This window comes from Mchenga conophoros, linkage group LG15 (assembly GCF_057382185.1).
Source record: "Mchenga conophoros isolate Kocher_MC1m ecotype Shallow Benthic linkage group LG15, M_conophoros_male_GT1.1, whole genome shotgun sequence".
NCBI classification, from domain to species: Eukaryota; Metazoa; Chordata; class Actinopteri; order Cichliformes; family Cichlidae; genus Mchenga; species Mchenga conophoros.
This window is the reverse complement of record NC_140540.1, coordinates 35735276-35761799: the sequence shown is the minus strand read 5'-3', so window position 1 is coordinate 35761799 and position 26524 is coordinate 35735276. Positions and strand designations below refer to the sequence as shown.

Here is a 26524-nt window from a genome sequence, read left to right as displayed (position 1 = left end):
CAGTAAACACCACCTGGTCAGTATGAATGCTGCATGCATCAGAGCTTAACACCCATGAATCACCTTTTTTCCAGAAATGATGACAAACCAAGCAATGGCTCAATGGCTTCAGTTTACTGGAGCTGAGGTTTGAAAGGGTTTTATGTTGGATTTATCAGTCTTAACAAAGGTGTTTTATTTAATTTAAATGTTAACTGTAACCTGAAAATTGACAGCTATAGAAAAAAAGAATACTAAATGTGTCAGAATAAAAAGTTTCACAGAACAAGAAATTACAAGTATTGCCTAAAGTGCTAAAATGTTTGCTGTTGTGAGCAGATGGTTTTCTCAGAGCTATAACAGGAAACTGCTCAGAAACCCAAGAGCTGAACAAGGAAACCACAGTTTTCAGCTGTTTCTCTTTTCCTGTAATGTTAGATCAGTCGATTTTCTTCTGTTGTCGATCTGGAGGGCCCACAACCCCTGTACAGGAAATTTCTTTTGATTATTAAAAAGTCTGAGTCTTCTGTGCTCAACCATTACAACATTTAACATGATTTCTGTTGTTCAAAAGTATAACAGGGATCAGAGACATAGTTCTTATCTCCTTGGTCCGAGACAAGAATATAAAAGGCTAATGATGGATCACATTTACATACACAAAATCTTGAAATTTCCACTACTCGGGATGAGCAGTTTTAAAGTCCGTCGATGAGACAATGCCTCTGTCAGTGCGCCCCAGGGTGGCTGTGGCTACAATGTAGCTTGTCATCACCAGTGTGTGAATGGGTGGATGACTGGATATGTAAAGCGCTTTGGGGACCTTAGGAACTAGTAAAGCACTATATAAATACAGGCCATTTACAATGGTTATACTTACACAAAGAGGCCTGTGGATTTTGGAAGAAGTAATCAAATATTTGCAATTCTGCTAAACTTTTCCTGCTGGTTGTGGTTTGAAAGAGGAACATGGGTCCATTATAATACAATAATATAGGCTTATGACTGAAGGAAAATAAATTTGGTCAACATCCTCTAGGAAGCATAAATGTGTTCAGTATATTTTATTGCATTCTGTATGTTTCATTTGCTGGTAACCAAGAGAAACAGCCACACCACTCAGGGGTAACCAAAATGTATTAAGTTCATCCAACGGTGATGGTGCATTACAAGGCGTTTTTTGAACACTATTGGAACCAATGATTATTAATTTAGACAGCTGGAATGAGAAATATGCTAATTCTCGTGTAATGTGCATCATAGGTCCTTGAAATGTTCCTTGAAAAGTGAATTCTAACGAGAAGTTGCACAAGTTCTGACATCAGTATTTCACTTTTGAAAGTTGTATGGGTTTGTATGTGTGGGGTGACAACAGCCTGGTGACAAACAGTTGATGAGTTTTCTGAAAATCAGGAAATCCTTTTAAACTTCCTGTCTCACACAGACAGACACGCAGCGCAAAAGTCAGAAAAGTAACTCTGTGTTTGTGGCTACAAAGTAACAAAATGAGGACTTCTGATGGTCGCATGTGACAATACACGACCCGACGAGTGATTGCACATATTCCTGTAAGTATAAAAGATATTTTTACATACTTCCTACTCAGAAACATCCACTTCCACTGTATATCGACAAGTATTATGTCACATTATGAAGAATGTGTTTGATCTATGGATTAATCTGTCTTTAGCTCTTTATAAATGGCTATTCAAAGAAGCTTTTACAGCATGTCCATATTGTGGGATATTTTTCTATAACAGTGACTCCTTCTTAAGTTGTTATGGTGATCTTTAAAAAAATAATAATAAAAAAACATTCTTAAAATTGATCCTAATATACGGTATTTGAAAGACATTGAAAGACAAAGTCAAATAAATGTACTTATTACATTGAAACGTAAGTCACATGTTCTCACATAGTGTTAATTTGGGCTACGGCAAAGCGTGGTAACCAGTTTCACTTGAGGACGGGAATCCCCGCAAAACTACAATTGACTTTTCAAAAGCTTTCTGAATGCTTTTATATGGATGTGAATACTGAATATGGGGTCTGTCCAGGTTTACATCATATTCGGTATATGATGTTTATCTAGAATGCAGGGTTATGCATATTACTGTATAGCATACGACTTCATCCTATACAAGCAGGAGCCTGCATTAAGGTTTACAAACACAAATTGACATTTAAGGACTTACCTTTAATTAATTTGAGTGCTACTGAAAGGAATAGTTATCCTGTTAATATTTGGTAAATGTTTCCTGTGAGCTCTCTGTCACAGATCAGTATTTGATCTCTTTTAACAAAAGTATTAAGCAAAAATTTAAATATGATCAAAAATATTAATTATATTAAAGAGCTTGGTGGAAAAACATAAAAAAATAATGTTGGCTATTACCAATAATGTAAATCTATGACATAAACCTTACATTGGATGCTGGTCTAATTTATCTGTGTATATATAATCATGCAATATATTTGCATGTGGACAATATTTTTTCAGCTCCAAGATTATGTTATTTTCTCTTTTTATTTTATTATTCTCTTTTTCATCCTTGCAATTATTTCCCATACAGACATTTCTTGCAGCCCAGAGCAATATTTAAGTTTATTCCCAGTATTTTACAAAACATTAAACATTTTTTGTTATTTTTAAGAAACACCACAATAACAGGTTCTTGATCCTAACAGAATAGTACACTGTAATTTTATCAAGCATTGTTTACGTAGACCACCAGAGAGTTCACTGCTACAGTAAACTGCATAAACACTTCACTGAAATTGTCTTGTAAAAGCACTATTAGTGTTACAAGCTAAAAAGTTAATTTAAAAAAAGCATCCACTGATCTTGGTAAAGATAATATTAAGAAAAGAAAAGACAGCCAAAGGGTGCAGCACCTCAATAGTGATGCACATGATTCCACAATAAAGTAAGGTGCCATCATAAATCACTCTGCCCCAAGTGTGCACACTGGTTGACATAAGAACCAGTGTTAAAATCACTACTATAATACCATTAATCACCAATAGAAACAAAACAAGCAATGTATTAGAATTAGAAGGACAATTAAGATACTATTAGATAATAATTGGAGCTTAATTGGAATTCAAAAGAGAAAAAGACAGTTAGATTCACAGGTAACATAAGTATAACAAATATAAAAGTATGCTATGTCTTTTGTTGACACAGACCAGGTAGGTACAGGTCTGTTTTGTCAAAAGAAGACCTTTGACGTTAATGTATACATGGGTACTGCCTGATGCATGGCTTTTTGTTACCTCACAGTCTCCCACTAACACACCCATTATTCCTCAGCACTAATGAATCTATGAAGGACCTGACTAATCAAGAAAACTACTTAGGACTACACCCTCCTGTGACTTTTCTCCTAATTTATGTTGTTTAAGGTCACAAATTCCTATACAGTTAGCAAGAAAATCCAGTGGTAGTTATCTTTGTAAACAGTCTTTCCAACACATCCCAGTCAGCATTTATATACATACATTTGGGAAATAGGATATGAAACATTTCTTTGGTTTTTGTCCAAGATTTTAATTATTAAGCATTTGGGGCTTTTCCAGGCGTCTGACACCATGTCGTAATGCACCAAGGTACCTTAAAACCTGATTTGAGCCATGACACTGATTCTTATGACACGATGAGTCATAAGCCTATACTGTAAACACTACTGTGATACAATAACACCTTATAACAATAATCTAGGTTTTTTTTCCTGAGTCAATGGGGTTTTATAGAGCTGAATCACTCCCTTGTCATGTACGTGCTGTGCGAGCAGCCAGATTTGGAACCCACAATGCAGGACTTCAGAAACAGAAAAAAATCCCTCTGAACCTGAACCACACAGCATGTAGGTATGAGGGACGATGCAATAAAGGGAGATTGAGATAATATATACACACCGAGTAACAAGGGAAAAGGAAACACTGATTACAGGGGAGGGGACAAGAAAAGTTAAACTGAACGTAGCACGTATTTGACAAGGGGCTATAAAAATAACACACCAAACTAACAATGAGACGGAGACTGAGACATGCAACCTTGACACTGACCAAAGAGGAAAACAAATGTCTGACTAGGAACAGAAAGGGGAACGAAATATAGGGAGACACAACTGAACGAGAAACCTTGGTTAACTTAACAGAGGAGAACAGGAGGACGTGACAGGGGACATAGGGAGACAAACAGCGAACAAATCAGGGAAGATGAGACAGAGAGAGTAAAACTAGAGTTAGAGGACAGGAGGACAAAAGACCAGAGGAAATACCAGGTGACAGGCCAATAAATGAACCTAACAGGGAAACAGTAAAGCATATAAGATGCTGAAAGGTAAGGCTGATGCACATATGAGACAAAGGACAAAACATAGATGAGACAAGAACAGACAGGAAACCAAGAACAGACTAAATAAGAAGCTGGACCTGTGAAACAGTTCCTGACTCAATGACTCAGGAACATTACTAATCTAAAATGGATGAAGTCAAGCTTTGTGGACGTCACAAGAACAGAATAACCTTTTATTGTCACTGTACGTGTACAACAAAAAACAGTTGGAAAACAACTCAGTTATTCAGCATTAGTTATTTAACTCTCCATTTTTTTTTACTTTTATGTCAACGCTTCAGCCAATCAAGTCAAAATTGAACCTTCCATGTCAGAACATAAAATGTTCAAGTTATTCCAAGGATTTCTGATTTTCAGTGTAAGTTAATATAAAAAAGGTCACCTGACTACTGACCTCTAAATACATTTTCTGATGTTTATCTGTTGGCTTTATTTTCTGAAGTAACCATGGATCTCAGCGAGGAAGAGTCAACTCCTCTGGTGATCAGAGACCGCGGAGGCAGCCAGAGGTCCAGTTCAAGCACTGTTCCTAATTTACAAGTCAACTTCTTCCCTGTCAAAAAGGAAGCAACAACATTACAGATCACATCTGGACAAATATCTGCTGAAAATGTCTGCATCCAAGCAGGGAAGAAATGTGGTAAGACTGTAATGCATTATGTATTATGTAAGTCACTAATTTTTGTCAGCCATATTCATTATTGTGGGGTTTTTTTCCTCCAGGAATCTTGCCGGTATACCTAAGTCTATTTGGTTTGGCATCTGAAGACCTCTCATTTTGGTATCCTCCTTCTCACATGTTTGACACTGATGAAAACTTAAAAGTCCATTTCAGAGTCAGGTGGGTGTCAAAATGCCTTATTTGATGAGAAAATATATATATATATTTAAGATTCAAATTCAACTTTTCAAATGCTTGTTAATGCGCAGTTTGGCATGTGGACACGGTTAAAACAACTTGCTGAAGTTCAACTCAAACGTCAGAATGGGGAAGAAATGTGATTTAAGTGACTTTGAACACAATATAGCTGTTTGTACCAGACGGACTGATCTGAGTATTTATGAAACTGCTCTACTGGGATCTACCCCACACAGTCATTGCTAGTGTTTGCAAAGAATGGTCTGAAAAAGAAATAAATAACCAATGAGTCAAAGTTCTCTGGGTGAAAAGGACTTCTTGATGTCAGAGGTCGGAGAAGAATGGCCAAAGTGCTTTGAGCTGATAGGAAGACAACGATAACTCAAGCAACTGCATTACAACCAAGACACAGAAGAAAATCTCTGAACCGGGTGCCACTCCTGTTAGCTAAGAACAGGAAACTGATGCCACAGCTCACAAGAGCTCACCAAAGTTTGACAACAGAAGATAAAGTGACAGACAGATAAAGTGGCTATTGAATATTCTTTCATTTGATGAATGTTTAGTGCATCAACTCCTTATACTTAGAATGTTGCTATAAATAATTAGAGTTTGGAGTACTAGTTGAAAGGTTTTTAATGGATCCTGATGTAAAGGTTAGTTTTATATGATTTGATATGCAATGGAGTTCTTTTGTGTTTGAAGGTACTTCTTTGGAAATTGGTTTGGGCAAGAACCAAGATCTTCATACCGCTACAGTTTGACTAGAGACAGAATCAGTCCAGTACTCGACTACAGTGTCATTGACTATCTTTTTGCCCAGGTAAAGTACTAAATAATGATATTATTTTCAAATATATTAAGTAAAGATTTTTATTAATTAACATAATTAATTTAAATTATGTTATACTTTATGAAATTCTTTATTTTATTTTAATTTTAAGAATCGAGACTGATAGAAAGTGATTAGATAAATGTTTTTCTATTTTAAGTACCGATTTCTAGTAAGATGAAATATTTACAATTTCTATTATTGAAAATGGTGAGATTCTTCAATTTAATTCATTAGCAAAAGTTTATCCAACCATGTACTGTCTTTGTTGCTTTGAGGTGTCTATTAGTTTTGGTTTTTGTAAAACTGATAGATTAATGTACTACTGCACAATGTAACACAAGTTGTGGCCACAAAAAAACTGCATGCTTGTTATACTAGTAGATGTGACGATAATAAGTCCAATTGATTTCTTTTGGTGTTTAGCTTCGAAATGACTTCATTGAAAGTAAGGCAGGCATAGCCCCACCATTGACTCTTCAGGAGGAATGCCTTGGCCTTGCAGTGCTCGACTTGTGGAGAATGGCCAAGGAGCGCAACCAGAGTGTTAGAGAGCTCTGCAAGACTGTCAGGTATTTACAGTTGAGACTGTATCATTGCTTATACAACAATCCATTCTAGTTTGCAATCATTACACCAAATATTATTCCTCTTTAGCTACAAATCCTGCCTTCCCATGTCACATCGCCATGACATCCAGAAACGAAACCGGCTGGACCGCTACCGAATTAGAAATACCCTCAAGCGTTTCTTAAAGAAGCTTGGCAACTGCTCCGTAGATGAGTGCAGCCTGAAACTCAAGTACCTGATTGAGCTGTCTGGCATTGAGCCTTCTGTTGGAACGGAAACCTTCCAAGTGAATCATTCTTCCTCCCATCCAAAGTCAGACTTCTCTCTTGTGCGGGTCACAGGGGAAACAGGAATCCAAACCGCTGGAAGTATCAATAACAGCCAGGTAAGATGACTGAAGAAGATCGAGTTTAGTTTGTAGTTGGTTAACTGCTATCATTTTCCTGCTTTAATATCTCTACTACGCTACTAAACAGATCAAAATGCTATTTGGTTGATAGGTTTTGTCAAGAGTTGAGTGGCAGACCTTCTGTGATTTTCAAGAAATCATTGACATCAGTATACAGCGGGTATGCCATGAGCAGGTTCCCCAAGACAGCAGGATGGTGACTATAACACGAAAGGATGACAGCTGCTTGGTAAAAAAAACAACATATTTTACACTTAAACCATTGCAATATATATATGTGTGTATATATATATGTATATATATATATATATATATATATATATATATATATAAACACCCAGCACGCCCCTGCGGGCGGTTTATCCTTCAAGCTCGGGTCCTCTACCAGAGGCCTGGGAGCTTGAGGGTCCTGCGCAGTATCTTAGCTGTTCCCAGGACTGCGCTCTTCTGGACAGAGATCTCCGATGTTATTCCCGGGATCTGCTGGAGCCACTCGCCTAGCTTGGGAGTCACCGCACCTAGTGCTCCGATTACCACGGGGACCACCGTTACCTTCACCCTCCACATCCTTCTTCCTGATATTGCTGTCATTCGGAACCGCTACATCGATCACTACGGCCGTCTTCTTCTGTTTGTCTACCACCACTATGTCCGGTTGGTTAGCCACCACCATTTTGTCCATCTGTATCTGGAAGTCCCACAGGATCTTAGCTCGGTCATTCTCCACCACCCTTGGGGGCATCTCCCATTTTGACCTTGGGACTTCCAGGTTATACTCGGCACAGATGTTCCTGTACACTATGCCGGCCACTTGGTTATGGCGTTCCATGTATGCCTTGCCTGCTAGCATCTTGCACCCTGCTGTTATGTGCTGGATTGTCTCTGGGGCATCTTTACACAGCCTGCACCTGGGGTCTTGCCTGGTGTGATAGACCCCAGCCTCTATGGATCCTGTACTCAGAGCTTGTTCTTGTGCTGCCATGATTAGTGCCTCTGTGCTGTCTTTCAGTCCAGCTTTGTCCAGCCACTGGTAGGATTTCTGGATATCAGCCACCTCCTCTATCTGCCGGTGGTACATACCGTGCAGGGGCCTGTCCTTCCATGATGGTTCCTCGTCTCCCTCCTCTTTCTTGGGTTTCTGCTGCCTGAGGTATTCACTGAGCACTCGGTCAGTTGGGGCCATCTTCCCAATGTATTCTTGGATGTTCCTTGTCTCATCCTGGACTGTGGTGCTGACACTCACCAGTCCCCGGCCCCCTTCCTTCCGCTTAGCGTACAGCCTCAAGGTGCTGGACTTGGGGTGAAACCCTCCATGCATGGTAAGGATCTTTCTTGTCTTTATGTCAGTGGCTTCTATCTCCTCCTTTGGCCAGCCTATTACCCCAGCAGGGTACCTGATCACGGGCAGGGCGTACGTGTTGATGGCCCGGATCTTGTTCTTACCATTCAGCTGACTCCTCAGGACTTGCCTGACCCTCTGCAGGTACTTGGTGGTTGCAGCCTTTCTAGCGGCCTCTTCATGGTTCCCATTTGCCTGTGGGATCCCCAGGTACTTGTAACTGTCCTCTATGTCTGCAATGTTGCCTTCTGGTAGTTCAATCCCCTCAGTTCTGACTACCTTCACTGTCTTTAATATATATATATATATATATATATATATATATTTTTTTTTTTTTTTTTAACTGTTTGGATGTAAATATGAACAATTTAAAAGCTATTCGCATCAAATTAGTGTCCTCGGGCAACTGTATCCCTTCTACTTTTGTATTGCTTCTCCAAAGCTCCCTGTTCTGGCTACGTGGATGACATTTGGCTTGCTGGGGTGGAAAAGTTGCAAATTTGTACCATCTGGCCAAAACTGGTCATGGCATAACACCAAACCTTTAATCGTAGATGGACCGATGTTGGTGATGTTTGTATGTTGAATAGAATTCTACCCAGACCATCTCTGGACCAGAAGTGAGAAATATTCATCAGATAATGTCATTTGTGGCGGGTGAAGTTAATGTGTTGGAGTCTTACAATTATCCCCATTCTTTCTGTGATGTGAGGAAAGCTGTTATATCCATAGGAAGTCAGTTAACGAGTTAGGACAAGTGGTGGACCCAAAAGTATGAGACATCAAGTTTCCATCACCACTGAAAAATGCTTTTTCCCCTCCTCATTCTTTTTTCAAGAAGGCTTTCAAATTTTGCTTAGTTGAAATTAATTAATACAGAGATAGTAGAGAGCAGTTTGTCTTTCTAGAAAGTCTAACAATGGTGTCCATTTCAGGAGTAACTTGACTGAGCATCATTGTAACACCCCAGACATTGGTTCAACTTTTAGTTTGGAAGTATTTTTGTACCATGACTAAGCAAACACTTGATGGTTATTCAGTGTTGTAATGCTTGCTGACGCTGTCAAACAATGGTCCTTTAACTTAAAGCTAAAACTAGAGAAGAGGACAAGAACACAGAGGGCCAAATGCAGCAAGCAGGGTGTGCAGTGAGTAATAAATGTCTGCCTACAAATGGTTCATAGCCAGAGGCCCAACTCCCGTGACTACTGATGGTCCTTAGGATAAATGTTGGCTAGGTTTGATCCATAATGTGATGTGGGAAGTCCATGGTAAGACTCCACGGTACACGTGGCATCGGTCAGAACGGGAGTTTGAAAACCTAACTTAGTCCCCTAAGTGGTCCAGTAATGCAACAGGAGACTAACAGGAGACTAACTTTTTTTGTGTGTGACTACTTTCATTACAGGAAGTCAAGTTCCAGAGTCTCAAAGAGGCACTTTCGTTTGTGTCACTTGTTGATGGTTACTTCAGACTGACCACGGACTCAAGCCACTTCTTCTGCCAAGACATTGCTCCGCCAAGTATTCTAGAGGGAATCAAAAACCATTGTCATGGCCCAATAACGTGCGTCAATTTAATCATTACTTAATCAGACGCCAGCTTTTACACACACACCCACCCACACACACACACACACACACACACACACACACACACACACACACACACACACACACACACAGATAGATAGATAGATATATAGATAGATAGATAGATAGATAGATAGATAGATAGATAGATAGATAGATAGATAGATAGATAGATAGATAGATATATTCTGATTTGTTTTTATGCTGTTTGAGCAGATCAGAGTTTGCAGTCAACAAATTGAAAAAGTCAGGATACAAAGGTGGTACCTTCCTTCTGCGGCAGAGTCCGAAGAACTATGACAACTTTTTCCTCACTGTTTGTGTTCAGGTACAGATATAGACAAAAACCTTTGTTTAAATGTTTTTTGTCACCCACTTCATGTTAAAGAAGCATCTGCTCAATCCGATGTGCAAGAGTGTTTCCCATGGCTTACATTTTGACTCAAGTGTTTGGATTCTTGCTTCTGATCAAAAATCACCCTCTTATTTTTGCAGACTCCACTTGGACTTGATTATAAAGACTGTCTCATTAATAAAAATGAGCACTACAGCCTCTTTGGTGTCCAGAAATCATTTTCCAGCTTGAGAGAGCTTACCAGCCACTATCAACACAATAAGCTCCTGCTGGCTGAAGTACCTGTCAAGTTAACCTGCTGCTGTCCACCCCGACCCAAAGGTATGTTTCTTCAAGCTACAGATGACATTATCTGCCTTGATCGCCAAAAATACAAGGGCAAACACACAGAGAGATGTGACCCTGATACTTCATTTTGGCCATCTACTTCCTGAAATTCAGCACCATGACTAGACAAGAGGCTAAATTAATAAGCTAGCTTATCTAGTTAGCTAGGCGCAGTGAGTAAACACTGTGACAACTGGGATGCTTGTTTTCACTAGTGAAAAAGAAACATAAAAAGTACTTGCCAAAATAAGTTCAGAGCCAACTACCAAGAGTATCCTATAGTGCAACTTCTTTCACAGAGGAGCTGCCACCTGCTGGCCATTAGAAACAGTGCAGATTAATGGCACTGTAAGACTTTGCTGTTAAGAGCAGCAGGTTATGTCCATATTTTTTGACGGGTCTGTTACAGGAAAATCAAAGTGTGATTACATATTTGCATCAACTGCATGCCAATTTTTGCAATAGAGTACATACTGTTCTGATTTTTTTTTAAATATGAAATTGTCATATTACAGTTGTCTCATAATCTAAGTTTTATTGTTTCAATTAATCTGTGCAAGCTATCAATTGTAGCAGTAGAAACAAATGAACATCCACATGGTTACAATGTGTAACTGTCACATTCAGTATTCTGAACTACATCAAGGATATAGAAAAAAACATTACTAGGACACATGTACTGTCAAATCTACAGTTGCTCGACAATTTTCTGTGCACTCATCATCATTCAATTCTTGTTTGAGGTAATATATGTCTGAAAGATTGAAGATTTTATAAGAAATATTATGTTTTCTGCTGTTTTTAAAGAGCTCACAAATTTGATCATCATACGCAACTGCAGCTCTGTAGAAGCTCCAGGCTCTCCAACAACCGAAAGGAACAAATTCAGTCACATCCAGTTTCATATGATCAAATATGAGGACCTGAGCTGTGTAAGTTGATCTGTATGTTGTGCCAATCAGGCCAGTTGGTACTTCTGATGACTGTCAGTACAAAACTTCTTCTACTTGTTTTCTTCTTTTTCCATCTACTCCTTTTTTAGTGAAAGCAGAGCAGGAGCATTAATGAAAAATATACCTTTATCCTAACATAACAGGCATTTCTTGCTTGCTAGCTTTGGACGAGAAGTGGTGCATACCTATAGTGGTGAACTCATTTTTTAAACAGTAAACGGCAATTATTTATAAACTATCTGTATCATTAAATTTCTATTGAAAAATTAATGTTAACTCAGAGGTAGGCAACAGCAGCCCACTTCCCCCAGCTGCTATCCTTCATTTTGGATTTATTTTCCTGCATTGTTCTATTGGGGTAGCTCTTCAGCCCCATGTAGAGAGAGGGATTCTGGGAATCCAAACAATGCTATAGCTATGATGTCAACCACATCTCCAGTGGTTCCTCCTGCACCTTTCACAAACAACAGACTAGATGGATATGGAATAGTTGTTGGTTATTTTTCTTTGAATTGTAATTTTTAATTGTTTATTACCTTAACTTATTCCTTTCTGACATGAACAGTAGCACCCTGTATTACAGCTTCCGTGTGTTTATGATATTTCATAACTGCAACAAGATTTGCAAAGATTTGCACAGCACCTATGTACCCTGTGAAACTGTCCTGAATTTCAGATATCTATCTATAGAGAGAGAAAGCATGTGATAGGGTGCCAAAAGAGTAATTGTGATAGTGCACAAGGAAGTCAGAAATATGTAAGGATGGTGTATTAGGACTGTGAGACATTGGTGAAGTGTGCAGTTGGGGTGATAGATGGGTTCATGGTGAGGGTGAGATTATATAAGGGATCGGCTCAGACCCCCGTATTGTTTGCTATGGTGATATACAGCTTAACAGATGAGATCAGGCAGGAGTCTCTATAAATTATGATGTTTGCAGATGATATTGTGATCTGTAGTGAGAGTGGGGAGAGGTGGAAAAGAGTCTGGAGACATTGGGGTGTGCAATGGAGAGAAGAGGAATGAAAGTCCATAGAAGTAAGACAGAATACATGTGTGTGAATGAGAACAGGGCAGGTGTAACAGCGAAGCTCTGAGGAGCAGAGGTAGTGACGCTAGAAGAGTTTCAATACAGACAGTGGCACGGACATAAGACAGGACGTGGAGCTAAAGGTGCTTGAGTGTAAGATTTCTGCTTGGAGTGACCAAGATGGATAAGATTAGAAACTGGTATTTTAGAAGGACAACTTAGGTTTAGATGGTTTGGGCATCAGAGGAGAGATCGTTGCTATATTGGACAAATTATGTTGAAAATGGAGCTGCCAGGCAGGTGGAAAAGAGGAAGACCTCAGAGGAGGCTCATGGATGTAGTGAAGGAGGACATGAAGAGGGTTGGCGTGACAGAAGAGGATGCTGAGGATAGGGTGAAATAAAAGCAGATGATCTGCTGTAATGACCCTTAAGTAGCTGAATGAAGAACAAGAGCTGGCACCCTTTATCGTGATTTCTGGAAGACTGATTCAGAGTTGTGCTTTTTAACAACAGTATAATCATTAGCTGAATTTCATACGAAAATAGTTACACTATATGGGACAGTCCCAATATTCTGTCAGCTGACACAGTCACATCAAGGGGTTCTCAACAGGAACAGTCCTACACGAGTCTTCTTCAGCAGAGATTTGTTGCAAATCTATTATTCTAAGGAGACACAACTCGAGTATTGTGATTAAAATGTTTATTCTTTATCTCAACAATATGCAACGTATCTATTCACACTTTCTTGGTTTGAGCCGAGACCTGAAAGTGTAAATGTCTGCCCCTGCTTCTTCTACAACTGCTCATACCTCCATTACAGCTACAGTTGTGTCTTTTTAAATGAATAACGCTGTGGCACTAACAAATACTGCTAATGCTGCTACTGTGACGCTATAGCCACGGTAATCTAAAAAGAATCGCTGAGCTATAATGTTGTTTATGATGGATACTTTCCCAATCAGGACGAAAGCCTCGGTCAGGGCTCTTTCACTCGAATCTTTAAAGGCAAAAAAATCGACATTCATGACGGGGAGAAACGTGTGACCGAAGTTCTGCTGAAAGAGCTCGATGCGACTCACAAGAACTGCTGGGAGGTGACTTTATACATACCTAAGTATTTTTTTTTAAATGTATTTGTTTCTTATGACTAACACATGCTTTTTGACCATTTCAGTCATTCTTTGAAGCTGCCAGCCTGATGAGTCAGATTGCACACAGACACCTACTCCTTGTATACGGTGTTAGTGTTCACGGAGCAAAGAGTGAGTTAAAACTAAGTTCCATGATCGCATTGACTGTTTTTGTTGTTTTGTGTTTTGTTGTTTGCTAGTAAGCCCAGTAAAGCTGAATGTTGTGTTGCTGAATGTTGTACAATCAGTGTTTCGACTGACACAAGTAGTTGTAATTTCAAAGCTGACAGTTATTTGGTTAACTTTGTCTCATATCATGTGGCCCTAGCTCAGGCGCTGCTCTGCGAGTGAGCGCTCTGTGTTTTGGTTTGAAGTACAGCTGTTGAAACAAACCTTGTTGTGCCTTTCAGACATCATGGTGCAGGAGTATGTCAAGTACGGGGCCCTTGACCTTTACTTGAAAAGGGGGAGATCTGTATCAGTGAGCTGGAAACTTGACGTAGCCAAACAGCTCGCATCAGCCCTCAACTTCCTGGTAAGGAAGATTTACCGATGTGGAAATGAGAAGAAGGCAGCCTAGAGCAGGCCTGACTGTAGATTGCGTGATGTGCAAATAAATGTTCTTTAAAATGTCATGTTTTACCAGGTATTTTAAAATACATAACTGCTGTGAACAGTAGAATTAATGCAAAGGATGAAGTGTTTCCTAATAACACTAAACAAGCAAACAGGTATTTTTCTGTCTTGCTTACTTTGAAATGTAGTTGCTAAAATCACATGTAACCCTCGTACAGGAAGAGAAGAACATTGTTCATGGAAATATCTGTGCCAAAAATCTGCTGCTGGCCAGAGAAGGTGACCCCTCTCAGGGGAGCTCTCCTTTCATTAAGCTGAGTGATCCGGGCATCAGTATGGCCATGGTGGGCAAAGATGGTAAAGCCTTTTTTTTTTATTTAAATTGACTCATTATTTACTGTAATGTATGTATCAGCATTTCTTTATGCAATGGTAACCAATTTTAGCTTTATTCATTTTATTTTATACCCATTAACATGCCTTACAAAATAAAGGATACTTTTAGCTGCTTCCTTATAGCCAAACAAACAAATAGATGAAGAAACTTAATTAATAGAGTTGTCGTTTCTCCAGTCATTCTGGACAGGATCCCCTGGGTGGCCCCCGAGGTGTTGGGCGCTCCAGAAAAACTGACCCTCGAGTGTGATAAATGGAGCTTTGGCGCCACAGTGTGGGAAATCTTTAACAATGGAAACTCCCTGCTACGAGGCTGGAACCTAGATCAGGTAGATTATCGTATTCCCTGATCTGCAGTTTGTGGTTTTGGAAGGCTTTAAACACTCTAAACTTTTTAGCTGTCTGGGTCAGTGTTACATGATCCCTCAAAGCTCATTGCTGTTATGCAACAATTGCAGAAAATGCCTAAACTAGAGGACTCTGTGTGTGAGTTGTAGCTCTGGTTTTGGTTCATAAAGTTCAGCATGCAGAAAAACTGATGCAGTTCAGAATATTATATTAACTTTTCAAGTTGATGTAAATAAAATGCAACACTGTGAAAAGACTACTGAGAATACTGTGTAGATTAAATGAAAATTGCACTTCCTTTTCTGTGAATTTTCAGTCGTTAGAAAAATTGTTGTACAAACATTAAATGGTGCTATGTGGTGCTAAATGTGTTGTGTTTGTTTTTGTTTTTATTTGCAGAAGAAGCAGTTTTATGAGAGTTTCCAGCAGCTGCCTCCCTCTCAGTGGACAGAGCTAGCAGATCTGATCAGTCAGTGTATGGACTACCAGGCAGACTTCAGACCTTCATGTCGCAGTATTATCCGTCAACTCAACAGTCTCATCACTTCAGGTAAAGATGCGTACCATACTGTTCTGGTAATCAGCTGACACATACATGTTAAAACTGTCCTTTAAAACATAAATTAATTAGATAAATAAAATTAATTCAGTTAATACCACAATACTTTGACTAACTTTTTGTATCAGATATAATCCTTAGAAAAGAAGACATAGATAACAAATTATGGTGTTTTATGAAATGTAAATAAAACAGAATCCATGATTTGCAAATCTTATAAACCCGTATGTTATTCAGAATAGAACATAGAAAACATAACTGATGTTTAAAGTGAGACATTGTATTACTTCATGAAAGATATGAGCTGATTTAGAGTTTGATGGCAGCCAAAAATCTCAAACAATTTGGAATGCAAGTGACAAAAGTCAGCGCTAATAAAGAACAGCATCCTAAAGAGGTAACATTTCTCTGAAGTGAAGACGGGTGGAGGTTCACCAGTTCTGCAAAAAAATACCTCTACAAATTATGGGTCAATTTCAGAATAATGTTCCTCAATATAGAATTGCAAAGACTTTGAATATGTCATCACATGATGCCATCAAAAGTTTCAGAGAATCTGGAGAAATCTCTGTGTGCAAGTGACAAGGCCTAAAATGAATATTGGATGCCAATGATCACGCGGCACTGCATAAGAACAGGCATGATTCTTTCATTGAAATAACTGCACGGGCTCAGGGACATCTCCAGAAATCGCTGTCTGTAAAACACAATTAACTCTGTCATGCAACTTTATAAAAAACAAAGTTATACGTGAACATGACCCCGGATCATCATCTTCCCTGGATCAGAGATCATTTAAAACAGACTTTGAAATTCTTTTCGCAAAAGTGACCCGAAATAGGCACTCTGGTGGAGTTACTTTGTGTGTGTGTGTTTATAAGTAGTTTTAAACCTTGTGATCCACAAAACAGCATAAGAGTAAAAGAGTAAAAGAAGAACTGACTGCGTTACAGCACCCGCTGCTTGTTGAGAGTAAAAGCGATACGCGCTTTCACGTCTTTTTTTAGCGACTTTTCTTTAGAAAAAAAGTCGCTAAGGGGTCTGAAAACTCGCTAAATATAGCGACAAAGTCGCTAAGTTGGCAACACTGCTTGGCACTTGTGCAGGTGAAGCCAAAGGGAAGATATGCTTCACCATATTTTCTAGTCTTTGGCTTTGGAAACATATTCAGCGATGCTTCATCTCCCGCCCTGTGTGGGCGCCCCGTCAAAAACCTGTCCATTATGCTAGCAGTGTCCAAGTGTTTTTTGTTTTGTTTTTTTCCTTTTCATACCCCCCCCCCCCCCCCCCCCCCCCCCAGGGGACGGGCCCCACACTTTGGGAAGCTCTGAGATAACACAATATAAGTATGTGCATTTCAAAAAATGCTCTAATATACAGTAGTACAGTGAACCTTTTAAATGTAAATTATAGAATAGCAAAGAGAAATCTTTGTTTGTCCTTGTGTTTGTGTGTCTGTGTGATTCGTCCAGGGGTAGCTGTTAAACAGACTACTGTTGCTACCAATAGCTGTTTTCCAAATGGATGATGTTTTAGGTATTACGCTGAGATTCACTGAAGTGAAAATACTGCTGACTGCTAACGTTGCCTTGTTTTTTGCCAGACTATGTGATACTTCATGCTACCGAACCTGTCACACAGAGCCCCGTGTGCAGATCTTACAGCCACCCTCAGCACGACCAGACATTGTTTGAGGAGAGATACTTGCGCTACATCTCCCCTCTGGGAAAAGTAAGTGTGAGGTGACATATAATGGACAGAAGCTTTAAACTAAATAAATGTGTCAAGCTGATGTTATGCTACACAAGCAGGACCTACTATTTGTGCTCATTCTTTATCCGTCTCTTTCATGCATCTACTTTAACTTCAGTTTTTACCTGTGACTTAACACATTTGCAGGGGAACTTTGGCAGCGTGGAGCTTTGCCGTTATGACCCGCTGGGTGATAACACTGGTGAGCTGGTGGCTGTGAAGAAGCTGCAGTCCAACAAGCAGTCAAACCTGGAGGACTTCCAAAAGGAGGTCAACACCCTCCACGTCTTACACTGCGACTACATCGTCAAATACAAGGGAGTCTGCTACAGCATGGGTAAAAAAAAAAACTAAACAATAATAAAATGATCTGCCCCCTGCTTAGACTGTAAAACTCTTAGCTCTCCCTTTCCTGTTTTATAAATGAACTCATTAAGGATTGCTGTGCCACTTCAAAAACATGTTTAAGGTGACTTGTATGACTTTTTTGTAAAAGGTGTAAATGTAAGTGAACCAAGCAAAAGAGCTCGTTGCACTTACTCATTTCCTCTTAAAGCATGAAACTCACACATGTCTCTGTGTTTCAGTGACAAAGATTTGAAAGGACATTATCTGATGAACAACGTTATGGCTTGTCTGTTCACAGGTCGCCTCAGCATGAGTCTAGTGATGGAGTACCTGCCCTATGGCAGCCTTATTGGCTACTTAGAGAAGAACAAACACAACATCAACACCAGGCGGATGTTACTATTTGCTTCTCAAATTTGTAAGGTGCGTGAGCTTGCAAAATGTTAAAAATATGACCTCTGCTATATGGACAGGAATTAATTGTTTGCCCACACAATCATAAATGAGTATCGACTGCACATTCTATGACTTGAAAGTCTTTTGCTTTAACGTGTGCTTGACCTGCTGCTTTTGATAAAGATGATGAACATGTCTTCCCAAGCAAGTGTAAACCAGCAGGATTTAAAGCTGCCTGTGACGCAGCAGGATTACAGATCTGATTGGGCAGGATCTGAAAATTGACGTGACATATGTGAAGCCATTCCTGAACCAGTGCTCACGTTTTCCCTAAGGACCCCAAAGCGCTTTACACATCCAGTCATTCACCCATTCACACACTGGTGATGGCAGCTACATTGTAGCCACAGCCACCCTGGGGTGCACTGACAGAGGCGAGGCTGCCGGACACTGGCGCCACCGGGCCCTCTGACCACCACCAGTAGGCAACGTTTGAAGTGTCTTGCCCAAGGACACAAACTGTCCAAGCCGTGTGTGTGTGTGTGTGTGTGTGTGTGTGTGTGTGTGTGTGTGTGTGTGTGTGTGTGTGTCTAATGCAGAATATTTCTCTGCTGTGTGGACCGGTTCAGTTTTGGCAGTTTATTCTTATCTGCTGTGTAACGATGACGCACATTTTAGAGTTGTATTAGAAGGTGACAAGAAGAATTAATAGCTAAAAATATTTACCTTCTAATACCATATAGCTTATTATATTTCCCCCACAGACACACACAAATACATAGACTTTCCACAGTTCTACGTGTTGCAAATCTTTAAAAAAAAAAAACTTAAAACACAGAGGGAGATTGACAGAGCTAAAAATAAAAGTGTCTTTCGTTTGTTTCTAATTCTGTCAGGGGATGGAGTACCTGCAGAGCCTGCGTTATGTGCACCGAGACCTTGCAGCCCGAAATATCCTTGTAGCCAGTGAGACGCTGGTAAAAATCGCTGATTTTGGGCTGACCAAGGTCATTCCACATAATAAGGACTACTACCGTGTCACCCAACCAGGAGAGAGCCCCATCTTCTGGTAGATTTCCACTAGTTTCACCAATAAAAATCTAATAACTGCTTTTCAATGAATCAGCTACTTTCTTGTGTCGATGGTGTGGTTACTAGCTGTTAATACTTCCTAATATGACTAAATGAAAGACACGAATAAAACCAAACATGAGACAGTGCTTATTTTTAAAAGAAATGCTTCTCAGAAAAGAATATGTAATGTTGAAAAGTGAAGCATAAGCTATGAGATAGATTTCCTCTGCTTGAAGATCACAGTTGCCCCATTACTCGGGATTATTCTGTGCTCTAATGGTCATGCATTTACTGCAGGTATGCCCCAGAGTCCATCACTGAGTCCAGATTCTCCCAAAAATCAGATGTCTGGAGTTTCGGGGTTGTTCTTCATGAAATCTTCTCTTACTGTGATATAAGTTTCAATCCGAAAAGAGTAAGAAAATGTACAATTGTTACAAATGTGTCTGGAAAATGCTTCAGCTTAAATATGGATTCCCATGGCTTACTGTTTTGTTTCAGCTTTATATGCAGGAGATTGGGCACAACGTGCTGGGTACATCCATTTCAGTGCATCTGGCAAATCTACTGAAGGGTAACTGGAGGTTACCACCACCTTTAAACTGCCCGCCCAAGGTACGTTTGCTCTGTGCGGTCGAAACTGTAGTTTTTTCGGAATACTTTTTGATCTTTGCTATTGTGAGTAAATCAGACCTTTGGAGAAACGACTTTCTTATCTGTCTTACATAAGATAAGATAAGATAACTCTTTATTGTCATTGCACAGTCATACATAGTACAGTAGTACAATGAAATTGGAAAAACTGTCCTACGTCGGCACTACATATAACACAACACGACACGATATGACACATCACAACGTAACAAACAACACAACACAGTATATTAACTTAGTATAAAAAAGAAGAATAAGTGTATGTGTATTGCACACTGTTATTATTGCACATTAATTATTATTGCACCTTGTTATAAATATAAATATTATTGTTATCGTTTTAAACATTGTTACCTCCCCCTAAAAAGTCCAGGGAGGTATCCAGTCAGGTCAGCTATTTACATTGATCAGGGCTATTGCCCTGTTGTAAAAGCTGTCCTTGAGTCTATTTGTTCGGGACCTCAGCAGCCTGAACCTCCTGCCAGACGGCAGCAGCTTAAACACCCGGTGTCCTGGGTGTGTGCATCAGCAATAAAGTAATTTCCCTTCTATCCTTTTATTACACAATGTTTATCCTTGCTCATATTACTTTCATTGTAATGCCAGGTGTACCTTATGATGAGGCAGTGCTGGGCACATGACTTTGATGAGCGTCCATTTTTCTCCAACCTTGGAAACGAAATTGAAACTATGATCCAGGATGAAAGAGAGAACTCTAAAGGCTGACGAGGATACAAGATACTTACTCTATGTTCAAAAGGAAATCAAGTTTAAATGAGTACATGTTCACAAGTTCTCAGGAGTGAACATCCAATTATGGGAGTATGCGCAGGCTGACTTATTTATGATAGATCTCTGGGTACACTGGTTCTGATAAGCTCTGCTTAGGCTCTTTCAAGTTGATATCACAGCAAAGCCTAGGTTATTATATTTTTATATTTTTTATATTGTATATTTTTCCAGTTTTCACTCTGAACTTTTTGCAGAGATTTAATGGTTGCTAGAGATTGCTAGTTTTTTGTTTGTTTTTTTTTTTGGGGGGGGGGGGGGGGGGGGGTTGTAAGTGTTCCGTAGCTCAGAACGTTCACAACGTTTTAAAAGTAGATGAAAAATATATGTTACCTGGATGTAACTTTAGTTCTCTGTGTTCATGCGTTGATCGCACTTACGAAAGATGCAGCAAAGCATAAATAAAGCTCTTTTCCTAAATCAAAATGTGTTTTTTGAGATGAGCGGGAGAAAGACAAGCTGGACAAGCTTATATAAAGCTAATAATAATAATAATAATAAGTTTATGTGGTAAAAAAATATATATATATATGTATGTATGTATTAGAGATGGACCGTGTGTATTTGTAGCCTCGCTACCAATCCAGCATTTCATCTCCGAGGAAGTGATCCCAGAGAGAAGTAAAGCAAGTGTGTAACTTCATCTCTGAATGTTTATAAAGCATTCCAGCGTTAAGCTTAACAACGGATATATGGAGCGACTGCCTCTCTCTCTCCCTCTGCTCATAGCTGGACTGGCCATCGGCCCACCCGGCAATGGTGATTTTTCGTTTTTATGGGCCGATGATTTTTTATTTTTTTCTGTTAACGGTATAAATAATGAAAGGTGGTGGATTGGTCAGATGCTGGCCAGTGTGTAAAAATAACTCAGTTGTTTGGGGGTGGCTATCACAGAGCTTCCACAGATTCAGTAACATTAGCAAGTGGTGGAGGACAGCAGGTGGATGAGGGAAAGGGGAGGCAGGAGGAGAGATGTCAGTAGTACAATCATCCAGCGACGAGAGGATCTGTGTTCCAGCCTCAAATAGTGCTCCCGGTGATGACAGGTGATTGTTGTCAGGTGTGTGTGTGGGCCAAGGGCGGGAGCCCACAGTGAGCTCCGCCCAGGCAGAGAGGGAGAGAACAGAAACAGCAAATGTAGCCTTGTGGGGCCGACCGGGCAGGCACGGAGACCATGACAGCGCCAGAAAGAGGAAACCAGCGGATGTCGTGTTAAACAACAGCTGCAAGTTTAAGCTTTATCAGCTGTTGTTAGAGTTTATTTAATATTAATTTCAAGTATCAGCTGATGTTTGCTGGAGCCACAGCTGTAAAGCTGCTGGTCATGATATCGGTTTGTATATCTGGTGAGAGGGAAACATGAAGATGAAACCAGGAGATGTCCTTACTGAATCATCAGAGCTGAACAGGTGATGGAGAAACAGGTTTACCTTTTAGGTGACTTGAATGAGTTAAAGGGAAGTTATGAACTGTTTCTGAGAGACAAATAACACCAGGATCCTTTTTTACGCTGACATCTGGTAACTGTGCAGGGGCGGGTCTAGCAAAGTTTTGCCAGGGGGCCAGGTAGGGCATTAACAGGGAAAGGGGGCCACAAAGAAATACGTTCTTATTCTCGTTTAAAATGTCTAGCTTTTAATAAATAATTATCTGAATCTTACACCCAAAGTTTTAATCTGATGTAAAATGTATAGAAGTCAATTACTGTATATAGTAACTATTAAGTCTAATATACCCTAGTAAGCTGTAGTACTTTTTCCTTTGGGAAGATACCATCTGTGCAGTCTGCAATTCTGTTGAAGAAAGATGTTGAATCTATTTAATTACTCTTGAAAAATAATTGATGTCTGTGCATTTGTTTTCACACTGCATCAAATTAAAGTTGATTATTTTGATTAAGCATCATGAGGTGAGGGTGGTTCCCTATTTTTTTTTTTTTTTTTTGCTGGGAGTTTTAGAAGCCTATTAGTTAGGTTGCTTACTCTTTAAAATACCAGAATAGGAAGGATGGAGTAGGTTTAAGTTTTTTAGATTGATCAGTTTTGCTGAACTATTAAATATTTTGGGTGCAGTGTATTTTTTGCATACAGGTATAACAGAATAGCTTTAATGTTTGTTTGTTTGTTTTTTAACTTGAGTATGAACTTATACAAAAAGCAGCAAGATATTAAAAAAACAGTTATATTGATTAAAAAACTCACTATATCGGATTCATATCGGTATCGGCCGATATCCAAATTTATGATATCGGTATTGGACATAAAAAAGTGGTATCGTGCCATCTTTAATATGTATTAAGTATTATTTCAGAATAATTTGCACTTTTTGCTTTTGCCAGTGACTGAAGGAGAATGTAAGGCTGAAAAGCAGCTTGTTTAAGTTTTAGCTGTGTCTGAACGGGTTTGAAATATTACAGAAACTTAAGCTTAAAAATGTGCAGATTTTTTAATGCAATATTGTATTTTCTTCAGTGTACACTGTAATACACTGTGTTTTGCATTCCTGACTTGTATGAAATTCTTAAAGCTTATAGTCCAGTTACACACAGTGGTAGAAATAAAGTAAGTATATTTACATATAAGTATATTAATATAATTCAGAATTTCAAGACATGCTTGTTTTTTTTCAGTATTTTGATTTTATCTTAATTTCACCCCAATACATTTATGACTGACTGATACAATGATTAACCCAATACATTCAAACCAGTTTGACATGGGTCGACTTACACAGATGTCAGCTGTTAGACATTATTCTTAAAAGTGACTCTCTCTTACAAAACTTGTATTATTATATTCGTATTAGAAATAAACCACAACAAAGACTAGAGAGAAGTACCAAAAAGTACATACAAATTTTTTTTCACAGTGTTCTCTCTATCTCTCATTACCTTTGACTCCATAGTTTTATCTTACCAAGCCTTTGACAGAATAATAGTGGGTAATAATTCTTCTGTGCTGTTACTCAACCATAATTGTGATAAAACTGCTTTTACTTATGTGTGAATGGGTAGTGTAAAGCGCTTTGGGGTCCTTCGGGACTAAGTAAAGCGCTATACAAATACAGGCCATTTACTTGCATCGAAATGCTACTTAAAATGTCTTTGAAGTTTTCACTTAAGCAAAGCACTACAGTTTTTCTGAGATGCTATAACAAACACAGTATTGACAAAAGTCAAAGAAAATATGAATCTTCAGCGATTGCTACTATCGCCACATTTTAGATTAGGATCGTGTATTTTATGCCACATAAAATACATCCTAGCTGGGAGAAATCTGTGTACTAGTAAAAAGTCTTTGTAATAACAGGGGTCATAAAGATCCACTTTATTTGATGGGATGTGCAATCCAGCAGTCTTGAAGCCCATGTGGGACACAGGACCAAGTCCTGCTTTGGCCAGACATATCCCCATGTAAACGTCATCAATGGGAAGAAGGTTAATGGATTTTGACATTTTGTATATGACCAAAGCTGTATAGTGAGACAGGAGGTAGCCTGCACCCCCACAGTAAGGAGGGTATGAGTCGGACTCATGCACCTGAACAGGAATATAGTACTTGCTGTTATTCCCTCTAATAGGCCCTTTTCCCTGGATAAGATGGCCAGTAAAGAGGTGCTGGCTTCCGTCATTGTCCTTGAGGCTTTGCAGATACTCGACCATGTTGTCTGTGTTGGCAAAGACGTCGTCATCACCATTCAACAGGAAGTGGGCATTGGGACAGTTCCTTTCCATCCATTCAAGAAAGAGTATCTGCTTCAATGTAAGGTTGTAAAATGTGTCACTGAAATCCCATTGGAGGATGTCGTTGTGCTCCTGTTGCTCCAGCTCCAGGAGTTTGTTCAGCCTTTCCTTCTCAAACCCGCTCTCTGTCGTTCCTGAGATGAAGATCCGTCGAATCCACACACCGTTGTGTAACCTCTCTTCACCCCACGTTTTGCGCAGCACCTCTCTGCGTTCATAGTTCCCCGGAGAGCTTTTAATGACCAGAAGAAGAAAGACTTCTCCAGATTTATCAGCTCCTCCACATTTGTCCGGAATGTCCAGTAGCATGGGGAAGTGGCGACAGTGGCGATAGTAGAGGAAATCTTTGATATGCTGAGGAAGTGTTTGGAATCCTGGGATGTTGGCGGTAGATGTGTTTTGTTGACATTTTGGCCACGAGAACATATGAGAGTTTTTCATAGGTGTCTTCTTTTGAACGCCTTTGCTTCTGGTAGTCACAGGTACAAAGTCAAACCCACGGTGGAAAAATCCAACCCTCCAAAGAAGGAAAATCAATAAAAAAAGAACTCCAGCTATCGGGAGATTTTTTGACTTTCTTATTCTCATCCTTTAAACTCTGCAAACCAAAACAAGGAAGAACTCTAACAACAATAACAGCAAAAAAGGTACGCATCAAAACCATTAGGACAAGTAATTACTAAGGCACAGCCGAGGAACAAATCAGTTACTGACTCACTGACCTCATTTCAGTTTTCTCTAACTGTCAGGTTGATGAAAATAGATTCATCTTTTGCTATAATATCAACAGGTGACACATATATTTATATTTTTAAAATAATAACCACATTAACTCATACAAACCTTAATGCAGTGAGATGTGGTGAAATGTGATAATTGTCTGATTAGCTTCATCAAAATCCAGATTTAATCCAAGTTTCAATTTCCCAGGACAGGCATAGTATGTTGATCACTTGAGAATCCAAAATTCACAGTTTAGTTTTGCAGTTTCTGTATAGTTTAAATGTAAGCTAGTCACTTCCTAAAAAAGATTTTATTCTGTCTGCTGCCACACCTTAAACCTCATAGCTGCAAGAACGGATGTTTGTTCTTGCGCCCAAAGATATGAGGGTTGCACCGAGCCGACTAGGCGGTGCTTGCATTAACGTAGACAGGATGTGGAACAGTTTACCTCCTCACGTCAGACTCTCCAAAAGCCTAGAAACTTTTAAAACCGCTCTTAAAACTCACCTCTTTTCATTGGCTTTTAGAAAGGTTTAATTTATTTGTTTTATATATTTTTATTTTATTTTTATCAGCGAGGTGTTATTACGAAATTGTGTTCTATTGTATTTTTATCTGTATTTACTGTACAGCACTTTGGTCAGCCTTGGTTGTTTTTAAATGTGCTCTATAAATAAACTTGACTTGACTTGACTTGACTTGACTTGATAAAGAAATATATCTGCTCTGACGTTTTCAAATATTTTAATGGGATAGACTGTGCACTCCCACATTTAATAATATATGTATTTAAAAAGGGCTAGATTTACAGGTTTTAAGGTTCTGATAAACAGACAGAAAAGCACACTCTCCATGCTATTCACTCTTTCTCTTCACCATGGCCTCAGTACTCTTCTCTCTAGTTTTTATTTTTCTTACCCAGGCCTCTTAATTCTCTCCACCCTCCGCACTTACAAACTGCACTTGGGTAAATGTGATTAGCTGACAACACACCAAAACAACCCTGTTTCACCTAATGACTGTTTGGGACTGACCTCATTTTTATTTAATTTTTGTACTAGACTGTTTTGTTGACGATTTTCAAGCTTAGCTGATTGTTTGATTTCTAAAAGATGAAAATCATAAAACGATTCCAATGCTACCTTCTGATGGCCTTCGAGTGTACTACTACTAAAAGATTAAATATTAATATTAAACTTGAAAGTTTACATATAAAGTACTTGGCTTTTAAAAAAAAAACCCTAAACCTATAATGCCCTTTGTATCATATTTGATTCATGAGATTCTGAGACCTCTATCTCATTAACATGATCAATACTTGCCATAATTTTTTTTGTCTAAAATGAACATTGTTGTTAACAAAAAGTTGCCAAAAATGACCAGTGTATCATATGCAATACAAAAAATATATAATAAATATAATAAT

The 26524-nt window shown here is 39.1% G+C and overlaps 1 protein-coding gene and 1 pseudogene across 2 annotated transcripts; one reads left to right on the top strand and one right to left on the bottom strand.

Annotated features, from left to right (window-relative positions):
- Positions 1–1416: 1416 nt before the first annotated feature.
- jak3 (Janus kinase 3 (a protein tyrosine kinase, leukocyte)) lies at positions 1417–20879 on the top strand. The gene is made up of 24 exons (XM_085245854.1): positions 1417–1547; positions 4782–4979; positions 5063–5180; positions 5904–6021; positions 6457–6602; positions 6688–6985; positions 7101–7238; positions 9757–9914; positions 10157–10268; positions 10436–10616; positions 11430–11554; positions 13574–13705; positions 13786–13873; positions 14152–14276; positions 14536–14674; positions 14891–15042; positions 15461–15611; positions 17224–17351; positions 17520–17709; positions 18019–18143; positions 19013–19185; positions 19488–19605; positions 19692–19805; positions 20451–20879. Exons 2-24 carry the CDS (start codon positions 4787–4789, stop codon positions 20568–20570), a joined length of 3342 nt encoding a protein of 1113 aa, XP_085101980.1. The 5' UTR covers positions 1417–1547; positions 4782–4786; the 3' UTR covers positions 20571–20879.
- On the bottom strand, positions 20759–25533 carry LOC146558796 (N-acetyllactosaminide beta-1,3-N-acetylglucosaminyltransferase 3 pseudogene; annotated as a pseudogene). Its single transcript, XR_014888463.1, has 2 exons — positions 25219–25533; positions 20759–24973 (listed from the first exon to the last, which is right to left on the bottom strand). The product of XR_014888463.1 is annotated as an N-acetyllactosaminide beta-1,3-N-acetylglucosaminyltransferase 3 pseudogene (transcript).
- Between the last annotated feature and the right edge of the window lie 991 nt (positions 25534–26524).